We start from the raw sequence: 14,668 nt of genomic DNA on the forward strand, positions 1-14,668 counted from the left end.
TCCTCCGAGAAACTCACAGAATAAAATCTCCCAAGTGTCCATCAGCAGACGTATGGATAAGCAAAATGTGATCTACCCGCACAGTGGGATATTACTCTGCCATAAAAAGAATGAATTACTGATACATGCTCCAATATGGATGAACCTTGGAAACTTTGTACTAGACACACAAAGGTACACATATTGTATGATTCCATTTGTAGGAAATATCCAGAACAGGTAAATCCATAGAGATCAAGAGTCATGGTTGCCAGGGACTTGGGGAGAGAGGGGTGGGAGCAAAATATAAAATATGGTAACTTACGTCAGAGCAAGTTAATAACTTAAAACAAGACATAAGATAATTGTGTTCTCTGAAGATTTTGGCCACGCTGCCATGAGAAACCATTTATAAGGCACCTTTTTTTTTTGAAGGTTCCAGAGTCCCACCAAGTCGCATGGCTCCTTTCTCCAACCTCAAGTTACTAACTTCCTATGCAGACCGTGTCATCCAGTGCTATGTTTTGTTGTAATAGTGTCTCCCCTATTGCAATCCAAATCGCTTAGGTAGATATTTTCCTAAAGGAAAAGTTCCCATGAGGAACTCTGGTGTTAGCAGTTAAAACAATTTTTCCCATCACTAAACTAACATAGTAATTTTGGCAAATTTAATTAATTGTGAAAGTTATCATGAACAACAAACATTACTTAGGAAGGCAAACAAAGAGCTAAGGTGGGGATACATTCGTTCTGAAAAACTCTTCATTGAACATTTATTGTATAAACTTTTATTGCATGCCTCCCCCAAAAGAAATGAAACATTATTACCTGCTATAAGATAGATGACCTTGAAGACTATGCTGAAGTGAAAGAAGCCTGTTCCAAAAGGCCACACAGTGTATGATTCCGTTTATGTGAAATATCCAGAACAGGCAAATCCCTAGAGACAGGAAGTAGATTAGTGGTTGTCAGGGCTGGTGGGAGAGGGGAATGGGGTGTGAATGTGAAAGAGTATAGGGTTTCTTTGGGGGTGATGAAAATATTCTAAACTTGATTGTGCTAATGGTTGCACAACCTTGTGAACATACTAAAAACTGTTGATGGATGTTTTAAATGGGTGAACTGTATGATATGTGAATTATTTCTCAACGTTTTTATTATAAAAAACAAACTGAGGAGAGGGGCATATTATATGAGGCAAGTTCTACAAGGTTCATTAAGAAGTACTGTTTGAGCTGATCACGGATCAGCTTGACAGTAATCATGGAAGAACTAGGGAGAAAAGCATTCCTGACCAGCACAGGCAAATGTAGAGATATGAAGGAAAGTCACCGGCAATGAATTACAGTATTTAGGATGTGCTGTGACTTTGAGCTTGTAGGGGAATGATGGGCTCCTGAGATTTTTTAAAAAATAATTTATAATTTTTGAACAGGTAATACAGCCACACGGTACAAAATAGAAAAGTCTCAAAAAGGTGGCCAATGAAACAAAAATCTCGCTCCTGCCTCTGACTCCCACTCACCTAGTCCCCACTCCCTGTACCAGGCAATCACTATTGCCAGTCTCTGGTGTGTCCTTAAAGAGATATACCACACATATACAAATAAGTATTCATATGTATTTTGCATAAATGGGATTGGACCATCAATGATGTCTCATACTTTGTTTTTAATATTAGCAAAAATCTTAGAGATCCTTCCGAATTTGTATACAAAGAATGTGTTCATCTTTTAGTGGGTGTGTAGGAGGTACCACATTTTATTAGCCAGTTTTCTATTGATGGGCATTTAGATTGTTTCCATTCTTTCCTTCTTACAAAATAACTATATATATATATATATGAATTTATCTGTAGATGAAATTCCTCAAAGAGGAATTGCAACATTATAGAGTTTTTGCTTTTTAAATTTTGATAGAAATATCTATCATTGACTACAATAGAGGTTGTACCAATTTACATGTCCATCCGCAGTGGGTGAGATAGCCTGTTTCCCCACATTTTGGGGGGTATGTTTGGAAATGTTGTCAGGGACCAGTTCATACAGGGCCTTGAATACAAAGCCAAGAGGCTTGAACTTGACCCACTGACCACAGACACCTGTTGGAGGGTTTTAGCAGTGGGGAGGAGGGACAGATTTGAAGTTTAATAGCTTATTCTCATGATGACATCAAACAAATTTTGTAGGAAATTTTTATTCTCAAACAAGCATGAGTGATATTGTGATGAGTCAGAGAGTAGAAAAGATCTCCATTAGGATACAAGCCATGCCAGGAGAATGTGATTATCATCTGGGCACGGCGGCCAGTCCAGACAATGGGATTGTAATATGAGCACAACTTGGCTTTTTACCACCCCATAACTCTAGCTTTCCTGCCATTTTTCTTTTATTACATACTTCCCACAAGCTGATGGCTTCTCAGGAAACATTTAGCCCTGAAGGATCACGACATAAAACCAGTAACAAGGAGTTTTTATCAGAAGCTAACAGCTGACCAGATGACAAGCAGACAGGTGCTACAGCAGCTTTATCTTTTTCTAGAAGACTGTTTTGCAGAATGATTGGATTTGGAACTGGCATTGAACAAAGAGCTGGGGGAAACAAAAATGCAGACACATTCGTTCTGAGTCTTTTGTCTCTTAAATAAGAGTTCAGTCGCTATTACGTGATACAAAAGATGAAGAAAAGATGGATGGCAGTCTGCTGTGAAGGCACTAGCATATGAAGGACCTGAGAACCAGCTCCACCCAGATGCTCCAGCGGTGGTCCAAGGATGAGCGCCTCGGCCTTGGTACTCTTGGGGCTTGTTCTGGGGGTTAGGGCCAGTGCTGCTGTACCAGAGGATGGCAGCTTTTGCTCTAAAAGCCAAATGGCTTTCAGAAATGCTTGCTATGAATTTGTACCTCTTGGCCGCACCTTCTATGGTGCCCAGAGCTGGTGTGAGAGGCAAGGAGGCCATTTGGTCTTTATTCGTGATGAAGGCACCCAGCAATTTCTGCAGAAGCACATCTCTCAGGACAGAGAATGGTGGATTGGACTCACAGGGAACTCGGCTCAGAATGGGACCACAGGAGGTAGGTGCTGTGCTTTACGGGGAACCTGTGGCTGTGATTCTCACTGTAGCTTCTTACCTGGAACTTCATGGAAAGAATGAGTATGTCCCAATTCTCATGGTAGGGCTACCCTCCTTTTTGATCATCTTGGAGATCAAATAAAAAAATTATCATGCAGGACCTAGCACAGAGTCCCGAATGTAGCTGAGGCTCAAGAAATGCCCATTTCTTTGCATGTGCCTAAAACTAGCTACGGCTTCTTCAGTTCTTGCTAGAAGAGGGCTGGGCATTGTCCTGAGTGTTTTATGTCCATTTTCACGCTGAATCCTTATCATAACTGATGAGAAAGTTATTATTGTTGTCCCTACTTTACAGATGAGAAAACTGTGACTCAGGAAATACTAAGCTACTTTCAAAGCACTTTCACAGGCCTTTCCCCACTTGTTATGAGTCTAAAGTGGGTTAAGTGTTTAGGAAAGCTCAATTCACATTAGACAGTCTCATTTTAACGGTCCTCCTAGAAAGCCTTCCTTATCTTTTACTCAGTAAGGGCTCCTTCCTCCAACCCCAGCACATTCAGGTGAGTCCTTCTCTGGTACCCGCAGAAACTTGTCCACACCTGTAGGAGAGTGCTTTTGGTAGGACTTAAGTTTTAAGGTGTCCCCCTCCTACCCCATCCCCCCACCACTCCCTCTCTGATTATGAACTCTTCAAGGAAGGAACCACATTCTGGCCATTTTTATTTCCTGGTGTCCATACACAACAAAGAATAGATGTTCATGTTTAACCCTTACACCTGTCCCACAAGGCAGGCATTGCTACTCTTATCATATGGATGAGGAACGTAAGTCCAGAGAATGACGTGGTGTCCCGCCACCGCACATCGCCCTATAGAGGCTGCTGGGTTTTAGAAATAAGTAGTTTGGTCTGGGCTGAGCACCTGTAGAAAGGTACCAGCATGGATGGAAAAGCTTTAATAAAGGAGCAGCCAGAGAAGTTCATTTCAGGAAACAGCCAAGAGATTCAAATTCCAAAATGCATCTTCAGGCAACATCTATTGAATGGTTTCTTGGGTTGTAGACATAGGAATTGTGGATTCTGCATAGTGAACTCCTGTTCACGTGCAGGTAAAGGAGTGGGTCTATTTAAAATCTCCAAGGAATACGACATGGCCGGTATGGAAAATGGGGTCTATCTGAGTAGGCTGATGTGTCCCAGCCTCCAATATTCAATGTTATTTAAGAAGCAAGGGACAGTCCTGGCTGTGTGCAATGTGGTGGCATTTGTGTAACTAGACTTCAGGCATTCAAGAATGCTCATATATGGATAAAGTTCAGCCTGGAACAATTTGCAAGAAACATAACAATAATGGGAGTGGTCCATAGATCGGAAGAGGGAAGATGTTTTCACTCACACCTTTTGCACTTTTTGAATTCTTTGAAACATACGTATGGATTTCTTTTTAAAAATGAATAAATACATTTTTCAGTGTTCACAGTAAATATTTTAAAACCAGTGTTTTCTAGATCTCTAGTGTCCTTGAAACACCTCTGCATTACACACACACATACACACACACACACACACACACACACACACACACAGATACACACTTCAAGAGTCACATCAGTGTATTCGCGGCTCTGAAGAGTACTGAAGTGATGAAAACTGCTTCTACATTAACTCAGCGCTGCCCAGATGTTTTTGACAAGGGGCCCTGCTTCTCTCTGGAACACCTTTCACCACCCCAAGGCACAACTCTGTGCCTATTTTAGACTGTGGTTAGACATTGCTGGAAGCATCATTTATTTAGTCAAACCACCTTGTCTGGGCTCTCCGGCTTGGCACCCTGGTTTGTAGGTCAAGTTCTTCTGTTTGGGTGTTGGAAGGTAATGAAAGCAGGGGCCTTAGGCCTGTCGGCACTGACTGAGCACCCACTGCTCTCAACGAGTCCGGGTTGGGGCAGGGACCAGGAGGGAGCTTCCAAGCCCTGTGTTCCCAACCCAGGGTCCAGAGTCTGGCTGGACACCTCATCTGTGAACTACAGCCACTGGCACCGAGGGCAGGATGCTTCTGCTCCCAACACCTGCGGCTACATCAGGAGAGACCCTTCCTTTGCATGGGTGGCCTCGGACAACTGCACGCAGGAGCTCGCCTTTATCTGCGAGTTTGGTAAGCTGGCCTCTGCTGTGGGGTCTCCCTCCTTCTGTATTTTTCTGTCCCTCTCTCATTGTCTCTGTCTCTGTGTCTCCTGTCTTCTCTCTCTCTCTCTTTCTGTCTGTCTGTCTCTGTGTCTCCTTCTGTCTCTCTGTCTCTGTCTCTGTCTGTCTGTCTGTCTCTATCTCCCTCTCTCTAAATGCCCAGCGGTCTCAGTCTGTGTGATGCTTTGTGTCTCTGTGTCTCACTGTCTCTCTTTCTGCCCACTAGTCTCACTTGTCTCTCTCTGTCTTTCCCTCTCGTACATCTGCATTTGAGGGAAACGTCAGCCCTATTTCCTCTCCTTCCCCAGTCTTTCTAGGAAGGGAGATATGGTCCCAGTGAGCTGTTCTCACTCATCCTGACTCCTGCTCCCTGGCCAGCCTGGCTTTGAGCCCCTCATCCCCACATCCCACCCCTACTCCCCAAATCCCCCATGCTCTATTCTTGTGCCCTTTCCAGAGCTGCCTGTAGTTGACCATCTTTGCAGGTCCTGGGAACCCTTTCCTGGGGACTGTGTATACCAGTCCCCATGGGAGCAGCCTGTGGCCTCACATTGGGTACCACCTGCCATGTGGTCCCCTGATCCTCAAGCCAGGCTTGACAGAAGCTTCTAGGCTTCCCTGGTCCAGTCCTCTCCCTGGATCTAAGCACCTCATTGGAAAGTCCCGGCTCCCAGGCCCTATTTCGGGTTTGGACACTTACAGGGGCCCCTGCTCTATTCCCCCTGCTCAGCTTTAAACAGGTGCCAGGTAAGCTTAACTCCACTGCCTGGATGATTATGAAAACTCGGAAGCTTTGGGGACCAATGAGTTATGCAATTTCCCTCTCTTTTTGTCACAGACCCCCAAGACTCTACTCTCTCCCCCACCCCAACTGCAAACCTGTCTCAGAACTGTCAGCCCCCAGGGTCTTGCAGCCCTGGCACGAGGTCACATTCTGAACAACTAACAAGCATCAAGCAGGAGTTCCAGGTGCTGAGCTGTGCACTCCTGTGGGCATTTATTTACCACCCAATACAAGGACCTCCACTATTCTATCGCAGGCCCATTCTAAAGTAAGAAAAGCAAGGTTCAGAAAGGGTATGTTCCTTGCCCAAGGCCACACAGCTGAGAAGTGACAGAGACGAGATTTGACCCAGGTTTGCTGATGGTCAAAGAGAGACTAGAAGATGCCATGCTGCTGGCTTTGAAGATGGAGGAAGGGGCCACCACCCAAGGAACACGGGTGTCTCTGGCAGCTGGAAAAGGCAAGGGAATAGATTCTCCCCTAGAGGCTCCAGAAGAAACCAGCCCTGCCCACACTTTGAGATTAGCCCAGTGAGACTCATTACAACTGGGTGCAAGAAACATTGCTTTCTTTTTTTAATTTAAATTTTTAAAATTTCAAAATGTTTCAAAAGTATAGACAAGATTAAAAAACATTTCTGACCATAATCACAAGAAGATACATTTGTGCTGTTTAAGCCACTAAGTTTGAGGTCTTCTGTTCCAGCAACCATAGGGAATGAACACAGATTTGGATGCAACCCCACCCCTGTGGCGCCCCTACCAGGTAGACAGGCCTGAGTTTGAAGCTCACATTTCCACTTTCTGTTGTGCATACCTGAGCCAGGTCATTCTTTTCCAGCACATGTTTACTGGGCGTGGACTACATGCCAGGAGCTGAGCTAGAACAGGGGCTCAGCACAGTGATCCTGCATAGCCTGGTGATGCTAATGGGGAGGGTAATAGTACAGCTCATGGGATTGGATGAAGATGCAGTGAAATCACTCACTCATTCAACAGATGCTTGTTGAGCATCTATTATGTGCCAGACATCATTCTCAGATTAGGCTCAGGGAAGGTACTCAAAATAGGTGGAGTAATGTTGCCACTTTTAGAGCCCTTACTCTACATGTACAGACTCATTCATTCCTCCTAACAGTACTGTGGGATGTGACATTGACTCCCCCCATGCAGAGGAGGCACAGAGAAGCTATGTAACTTGCAGAAGGCCACACAGCCAGTGCGTGGCGGGGCTGACTCTGACCCCAGGCAGTCTGGCTCCAGGGCCATGCTCACACCCACCACGTTGTATTTCTCAGCCCTTCTGAGTCAGTTCCCACTGTGTCCCTGCATCTCACACTCCTGACCCCTGAGACCCCTCTGCTTCCCATCCACCAAGCACCATGAGCCCTCCTGAGGTGTCACCTTACCTTTGCCACAGGTGTCGGCCAGAGTCTGGCCTGCGAGGGCCTCAACGCCACCATGCACTGTGGCTCGGGGGAGGTCATCCAGATCCAGGATGCTTTCTATGGGCGCCAGACTCCCCATTATTGCACCCAGGACACCGGGCGCTCCTCAGACCTGGAGGAGGAATGCAGCTGGGTCAGCGTCAAGGATGAAGTGGCAGGTAGGGGCCAAGGGCTCTGGAGCTCTGGCTGCAAGTGCAGGGCACTTCCTGGTGTCCTGTGCCCAGCAAAGGGGTCTGGAAGGATTAAACAACCTTCATATCTGATCCTGGGGCTCCATCACAGGGGAAAACTGGCCAGTCTCTGCCCACAGCACTGAGTAGGGGAGCAAGGTGGGGTGGGGCTCACCCTTCACCTGACATCAGACCTATCCCAGTGCGTCAAGTGGGCATGTGGCTCCTCATTACAACTGGCTGCAAGAAACATTGCTTTCTTTTTTTAACTTAAACTTTTTAAATTTCAAAATGCTTCAAAAGTATAGACAAGATTAAAAAATATTTCAGTGAACTCCTATGGACCCACTACCCACCTTTGTCAAATCTTAATGTTATGCCATATTTGATTAAGATTCTCTCATTATAGAAATGAATACAACATTGCATCACATATCATCCATCTTTTTATCTTTTTTTTTTAAAATTGAAGTATAGTTGATTTACAATGTCCTGTTAGTTTCTGGTATGCAGCATAGTGATTCAGTTATACACACATATATACATATTCCTTTCATTTCTTTTTCATTATAGGTTATTACAAGGTATTGAACATAGATCCCTGTGGTGTACAGGAGGTCCTTGTTGTAATCTATTTTGTATACAGTACTTCGTATGTGTCATCCATCTTGACACATGTTGTACTAGTTTATTCGTTTCATCTACTGTATAACTATACCTTTAGTTTTTCTCTTCCTCTGTTGAGAGATGAATGGGTTGTTTCTTAATCCCTGCTATTGTGAATAGTCCTGAAACAAACATTCCTGGTGGTATCTCTCCTTTATGGGGGAGAGTTTCTCTAGGGCTTTGTTTTTCTAAATCAGATTAAGTCTCCCTCTGAGCCAGGTTTGTCTGGTGACCAGGATTTTCCCTTGGAAAGCAACTTGCTCCTCTCCCCCCATGTCTGACCCACATTGTCCCTGCTCCCCTTAGAGCTGGTGTGGGGGAAGGAAATGCTGAAACCAGCTAGTTGATTCTCTGCAACTGGCCTTGTCGCCCCAGCATTCCCAAGGCAGTGCCGCCCCTCCCCGGAGGAAAAGCCCGGGCTGGATGGGCTGATGGACGTGCCCACCTCACAGAGGTGCTGATGGAGTTCAGTGGGCAATTTATTCAAAGACCTAGATGCAAGTTTCCAAACCTTGTAGCCACACCCAGAGAGCACCCTCGGCACGGGGAGAGCCCTGTGTCCTTTTGGGGATGGTTGGAAGAGAAGATCTAGGTGGGGCAGGGGTGTGATCCCTTTTTATCTAAGTGCCACAATCACTCATTCATCTGATCACTTTGCCAGTAAACATTTACTGAGCATCAACATTGTGACACACACACTCTTGGGCTCTGTGGATGCAGGGAAGAATTAAACACAATCTGTTCTTCAAAGAGCTCGCAATCTAATGGGGAGACAGATAGAAACACAGGCAATCACCTAGCAGTGTGCTCAGTGTCACACAGAGGGGAGCAAAGGTGCTGTTTACGCATGCAAAACTCATTTTGTACCTGCTACATATCAGGTACTGTTCTGTCTGCTAGAGACAGAGCAGGGAACGAAAACAAAGCAAAATGAAACAGTCCCTCTCTCTTAGAGATTGGAGTCTAGTGCTGCAAATGCCATAGTAAAGTACAGAACTCACGCTGAGGGATGTAGCAAACTGGGTCCCCTCAGGAAAACAGAAATCATACTAGGTCTTTCAACAGAGGGAATTTGATGTGGGGAATTGGTTACTCAAATCATGGAAGTGTCAAGAAGCCAAGAAGGGGATGAGGATGCAACCCCAAGGTTAGCAGCAGCAGAAAGCTGCTACCACCTTGAAGGGCTGGAGGAATAACCACAGGAGATGTCTTACCAAAGCCAGGGTCAGGGCCACCCAGCAGGTGCTAGAAGCACGATGAAGGCTGCCCTCTGGGAGCAGGGACCATGGAGGGAGGGCCTGGCCAGAGGGAACTGGAGCTACAGAGGAGCTACAGTGAGAGAGAGGGTGAGAAGCACCCTACCCTCTTACCTCTTACCTCTGAGACAGGCAGAATTATGAACCCTAAATTTCCCACCCTAACTCCTGGAACTTTGGGTGTGATGAGATGCCATGCCCATAAACACGTTAACTTAAATGGGTCTTTGCAGATGTAATCACAGTAGCTAATTAAAAAAAAATTGGGAGGGGGTTAATTAGGTTTATTTGTTTACATTTTTTTAAATGGAGGTACTGGGGCTTGAACCCAGGACCTTGTGAATGCTAAGCATGCACTCTATCACTGAGCTATACCTTCTCCCTGCTAATCTTAAAATAGGGAGATTATCCTGGATAATCCAAGCAGGCATAATCTAATTACACAAGCTCCTCAAAGCAGAGAACTTTGTAGAAGCAGAAGAGATGTGGCAGATGGAGAAGTTGGAGATTCAAGTGTGAGACAGATCTGATGCATCATTGCCAGCTCTGAGATACAGGTGGCCACATGGAATGACTGGAGACAGGCCTCTAGGAGCTTAGGGTGGTCCCAGCTGACAGTCAGCAAGGAAATGGGGCCTCAGTCCTGCAGGCCCAAGGAACTGAGTTCAGTTAACAACAAGAATGAGATTGGAAGTAGATTGTTCCCCAGAGCCTTTGTGACACCTTGATTTCAGCCCTGTGATACACTGAGGAGAGCCCAGCTGAGCTGATCCAGCCCTCTGACTTCCAGAACTGTGAGATAACAAATGTGCGCAGTTTTACTCCACTAAGTTTTGGGTAATTTGTCACAGCAGCCATTGGAAGCTAATATAGTGCCTCCAGTTTTCCACAAGTGCCTGCCAGTGGCTAGGAGTACTTGGAAGCCAGTGCACAGGGGAGTTTGGGAATGTAGTTTCCTGCATTTTGGAACTGAGCAGGGTGAGAGTGAATCCATGGGCCAATGGTCAAAGGACTGGCCAGCTTCCTAGAGGAGGTGAGATCTAAGCTGAGACTTGAAGGTCTGGCAGGAGTCATGCAGGGTTGGGTGACAGTTGGGTGAATGAGGAAGGGTGTTCTGGGGAGAGGGAAGAGCCCCTGCAAGTCCTGGGGGCGAGAAAGATCGTAGTAGGTGCAGGGAACTGAAAAGCGCTCAGCATGACTCCTACATAGATATATGGGGGCACCAGCACCTGAGAAACCCAGGCTCCATCCCCAGGACATTGGGGAAGCACTGGAGGGTTCTGAGCAGGGGAGGGACCTGGCCAGGTGTGTTTTAAAGCTGCCCTTTGGCTGCTGTGAATCCAGACTGATGCCGGGGCTGGAACATAAGGGAGGCTGATGCCAGAAACCCAGGTGAGAGACGCTGGAGGCACAGACGAGGACAATGCAGATGGAGAGAAATGGATGGATTCCAGAGACAGAAGGAAGCACTGACAGGGCCTGTCCATGATGAGAGTCCAGGATGACCCTGGCATTGAGAGGAGAGGCCAGAGGAGGAGCAGCTGGTGGGGAAGGTAGGGGAGGGACATGGCATTAGTGTCGTACGGCTGCCTTAACCAAGTACCACAAACTGAGTGGCTTAAAACAACAAATGCATTCTCTGGCAGTCTGGAGACTCAGTTCAAAATCAAGGTGTCAGCAGGACATCCCTATCTCTGAAAGCTGTAGAGGAGAGCCTTTCCTTGTGGACAAAACTCAGCCACAAATGACTGCAGCTGCATCACTCAATCTCTGCTCCCATCTTCACGTGTCACGTCTCTGCGGCCAAAGGACACCAGTCACACTGGATTACAGGCTCACTTAAATGACCTCATCTTAATTTGATTACATTTGCAAAGACCCTATTTCCAAATAAAGGCACATTCACAGGCACGAGGGGTTAGGACTTCAATGTTCCTTTTGTGGGGACACATTCCAACCCAAATCAGAGATCAAGACTTTATTTCAGGATATAAGAAGCCTGGGGTACCCTGTGACATCCAAGTGGAGATGCTGTGTAGACAATTGGACGTACAGGATAGGAACACGAGCGATAGCTAAACAAGAAATGGGGATCAGGGAGTTGTCAGCCCATAGCTAATAATGGGGTAGGGGTAGGGGTAGGGCAGGAAACCGGGACACCAAAGGAGGAAAGAGGGCCAGGAGAGCATCTGAGGACGGGGTGGGGCTTGGTTGGCGAAACAACCGGACATGCAAAGAGCATTTAGATATGCTGAAGCCTGGAGCAAGCATGCATTTCTAAGAGGTGAAAGAGAACCAGGAAGGCAAGGCAGGGCAAAGCCATAGGATGCTTTCGAGCCAAGAGGGAAACCAGGGCCCCAGTGCCTGCCTGGCCCTTCTCCAGGCCTCCCTGTAGGCATCTATTATGACCCTGAATTTTCTGGCCTGGGCTCTGCACACTCCTCCCTCTATAGACACCTGGTGCCCCTGGCAGACACAGGATTCCTAATCTTGTCCCTTCTTTGCCAGTTTTCAGGGTGTAGGTTCTACTTTAGGCCGTTGACTAAATGCCACTAACCAGTGGTTCTCAAAGTGGGGTCCCTGGGTCAGCAGCACTGACATCACCTGGAAGCTTGTCAGAAAAGCAAATTCTCAAGCTGCCTTCTACATCTACTGAATCAGAATTGGGGTCTGGAAATCTGGATCTTGACAAGCTCCCCAGGGGATTCTGGTGCCTTCTGAAGTCTGAGAAACATTGTGCTGGACCCTGAGCTCCCTGATGGCAGGAGCCCTACTTCTCTCTTCCCTAGCCCCAGGCTCAGGGTACGGTCTTCAGTAGACAGCAACAGGTCCTTGTTGGGCGGATGGTGGGTAAAGGAATGAATGTGGGGTCATTTATCCCAGTCTGAACCTCTCCCTTTATGTCCTTCACATGGTTTGTCTTCCACTGGGATGTGGGCGCCCCTCAGGCCAGTGCCAGGGGCTGCAGGCGTGCCAGGTGGCAGCAGATCGGGCTTACTTTGGAGACCTGTGTCCCCCCCGGGGCAGCTACCTGTGGGTGCAGTACTGGTGCCAGGAAGGTGAGTCCCCAACTTGCCTGGGCACGGGAATTCCCTTATTTCCACACTATGTCTGTCCAGTCCCCCAGGAAACAGGGGGCAGCCGTCCATGGGGGCAGAGCCACTGTGTGCTAAGAGACTTTCTCACCCAAAACTGCTGCCCTGCAGCCTGCCCTCCCCACCAGATTAGCCTCAAGGTAAAGCATTTGAGGTCCAATTGCAAAAAAAATGAGCCATCTAGCCAGAAAATTAAAAAAAAAATTTTTTAACCCTAGGACCCTTCAAATTAAATTTGGTGACCCAATAAACACAACCAACCAAACCAAGATGACTTGATTGGAAGGAGTCCCACATGCCACTTTCCCACAGACTGCCATTGTAGAAAGCACAGGACTTCTGCAAATCGTGAAAACCATAAAAGTAACCTATATTACCACAATTTATAAAAGTTTTATAAAACAGGAAGAAAATCCCTCTCTTCAATTCTACAATCCTATTCCCCATAAAGAAACTACTGTTAGCCGTTCAGAATAAATTCTTCCTTGCTTTTTAAAGTGTCTTTGTAGACAGGCCTGTGTATGAATGTATAGATGTATATTTTTATAAAAATATAAACAAGTTAAATATATTAGTCTACAACTCAATTTTTTTTTCACTTAATAATATACCCTGGACATCTCTCAAAGTCACTACCTTATCCTATTAATGACTGCCCAGTATCCCATCATAAGATTATGTCAAAATTTATTTAACCAGTCCCCCTACTGATGGACATTTGGTGGCTTCTGGTTTCTCATTGTCACATATCACTCTGCAGGGCTCCCCGGAGCATTCTTGTGTATGTATCGCCATAGGCGCTGGGATTATTTTTAGAGGACAGATCACTTGTAGTGGAAATACTGGGTCACAGGGTATGTGTATTTTAAATGTTAATAGATATTGCCAAATTGCCCTCCACAATGGCTGTATCGATTTCATTCCTACTAACAGTGAAATAAGTGCCAATTTCCCCTCAGGCTGTGACACCACATTTCGCCATTGTCTAACCAATTAATCGGGTCAGAACAGCAAATTCTACTGAGGGCATGAGTAATGGTGCAAGGAGCTCTGAGGGGAAAAGATGAGTCAGGGGAGGTCGAAGTCCCCACAGGCCATCCAGGAGAGCTGGGTGCATCAGTACAGGAAGAGGAGGGCGGCACGGAGGAGGGGGTGCAGGAAGGGGAGGGTGGTGTTAAGTACATGGAACACACTTCAGTGGAATAAGAATGAGTGGGGAGTCTCGCTCTATTTTCTGGGAAGAGAGGCCACGTGGTCTGGCAGTGTTTCCATTTAGTGGTTTTGCTCATGGACAAAGGGTGCCCTTTGGAGATCTGCCTGGGCAGTGTTGCTGTCATCAGGCAGATGCTTGGCTTAGGACAGGGGGTAAGTTGGGTCTGGAGACCACAGGGGCTAGATTTTGATTTCAAATATCCTGTCTCCTTGTGAATCAGTGTGTTCTGATCCGTCAGTTTCTGATTTCTGACAAGAAGAGACTTTACCCATCAGCCCCTCTTCCCCTACCCACTGACACCCTCCTCCACCTCCCTCCACCTCTGTGCCCAGAAGGGCCTGGCTCATCCTGAGTCTCCTCAGATGGTTGTGAATCAGGACCAATAATTCAGGACCACGATGGCTTTCCGACAAGCTCAAGAAAGTCCTTTTCATTTGCATTCAGCTTCTTATATCTTTCCCTTTCTCATTTGTGTCAGAAATCAAAAGCTGGTGCTGCACAAATTAGCCCAGGGCAGGATGAACCTCCAGCAAAATCTACCCCTCACCCCATCCTCCAGGCCAACTTGCGAAGCTCAAGGATTTGTAAGATTTAAGTGCACTAAATGGCTAACAGTGATTTATACGCCCTGAGCCAAGTAGATTTTCTTAAAGGTGCTTTGCCTTTTGTCTTTTTAAACATTAAAAGATAAATTTAGACAATCAATGGATTCTGGTTAAATAAATTAGGGTACATTGTGCAGCTATTAAAGGGTACAAGTCAGCTCTAACTGAATTCATACAGAACAATCTCCAAGATATAC

The 14,668-nt window shown here is 46.3% G+C and overlaps 1 protein-coding gene and 1 long non-coding RNA gene across 2 annotated transcripts in view; one reads left to right on the top strand and one right to left on the bottom strand.

Annotated features, from left to right (window-relative positions):
• Nucleotides 1-807: 807 nt before the first annotated feature.
• Nucleotides 808-14,668, bottom strand: part of LOC141578644 (uncharacterized) — a 112,679-nt gene continuing 98,818 nt past the window's right edge. Inside the window, exons 20-21 of the long non-coding RNA XR_012509212.1 lie at nucleotides 7,428-7,578; nucleotides 808-919 (exon numbers count right to left, since the gene is read on the bottom strand). This is a non-coding gene — a long non-coding RNA (uncharacterized LOC141578644). The remainder of the gene's footprint in view (nucleotides 920-7,427; nucleotides 7,579-14,668) is intronic.
• LOC105079825 (polycystin-1-like protein 2) overlaps nucleotides 2,755-14,668 on the top strand; it is an 88,478-nt gene continuing 76,564 nt past the window's right edge. Inside the window, exons 1-4 of the mRNA XM_074370367.1 lie at nucleotides 2,755-3,055; nucleotides 5,042-5,206; nucleotides 7,439-7,624; nucleotides 12,507-12,617. Coding sequence (XP_074226468.1) covers nucleotides 2,755-3,055; nucleotides 5,042-5,206; nucleotides 7,439-7,624; nucleotides 12,507-12,617 — 763 coding nt within the window. The remainder of the gene's footprint in view (nucleotides 3,056-5,041; nucleotides 5,207-7,438; nucleotides 7,625-12,506; nucleotides 12,618-14,668) is intronic.

Source organism: Camelus bactrianus, chromosome 9 (assembly GCF_048773025.1).
Source record: "Camelus bactrianus isolate YW-2024 breed Bactrian camel chromosome 9, ASM4877302v1, whole genome shotgun sequence".
NCBI classification, from domain to species: Eukaryota; Metazoa; Chordata; class Mammalia; order Artiodactyla; family Camelidae; genus Camelus; species Camelus bactrianus.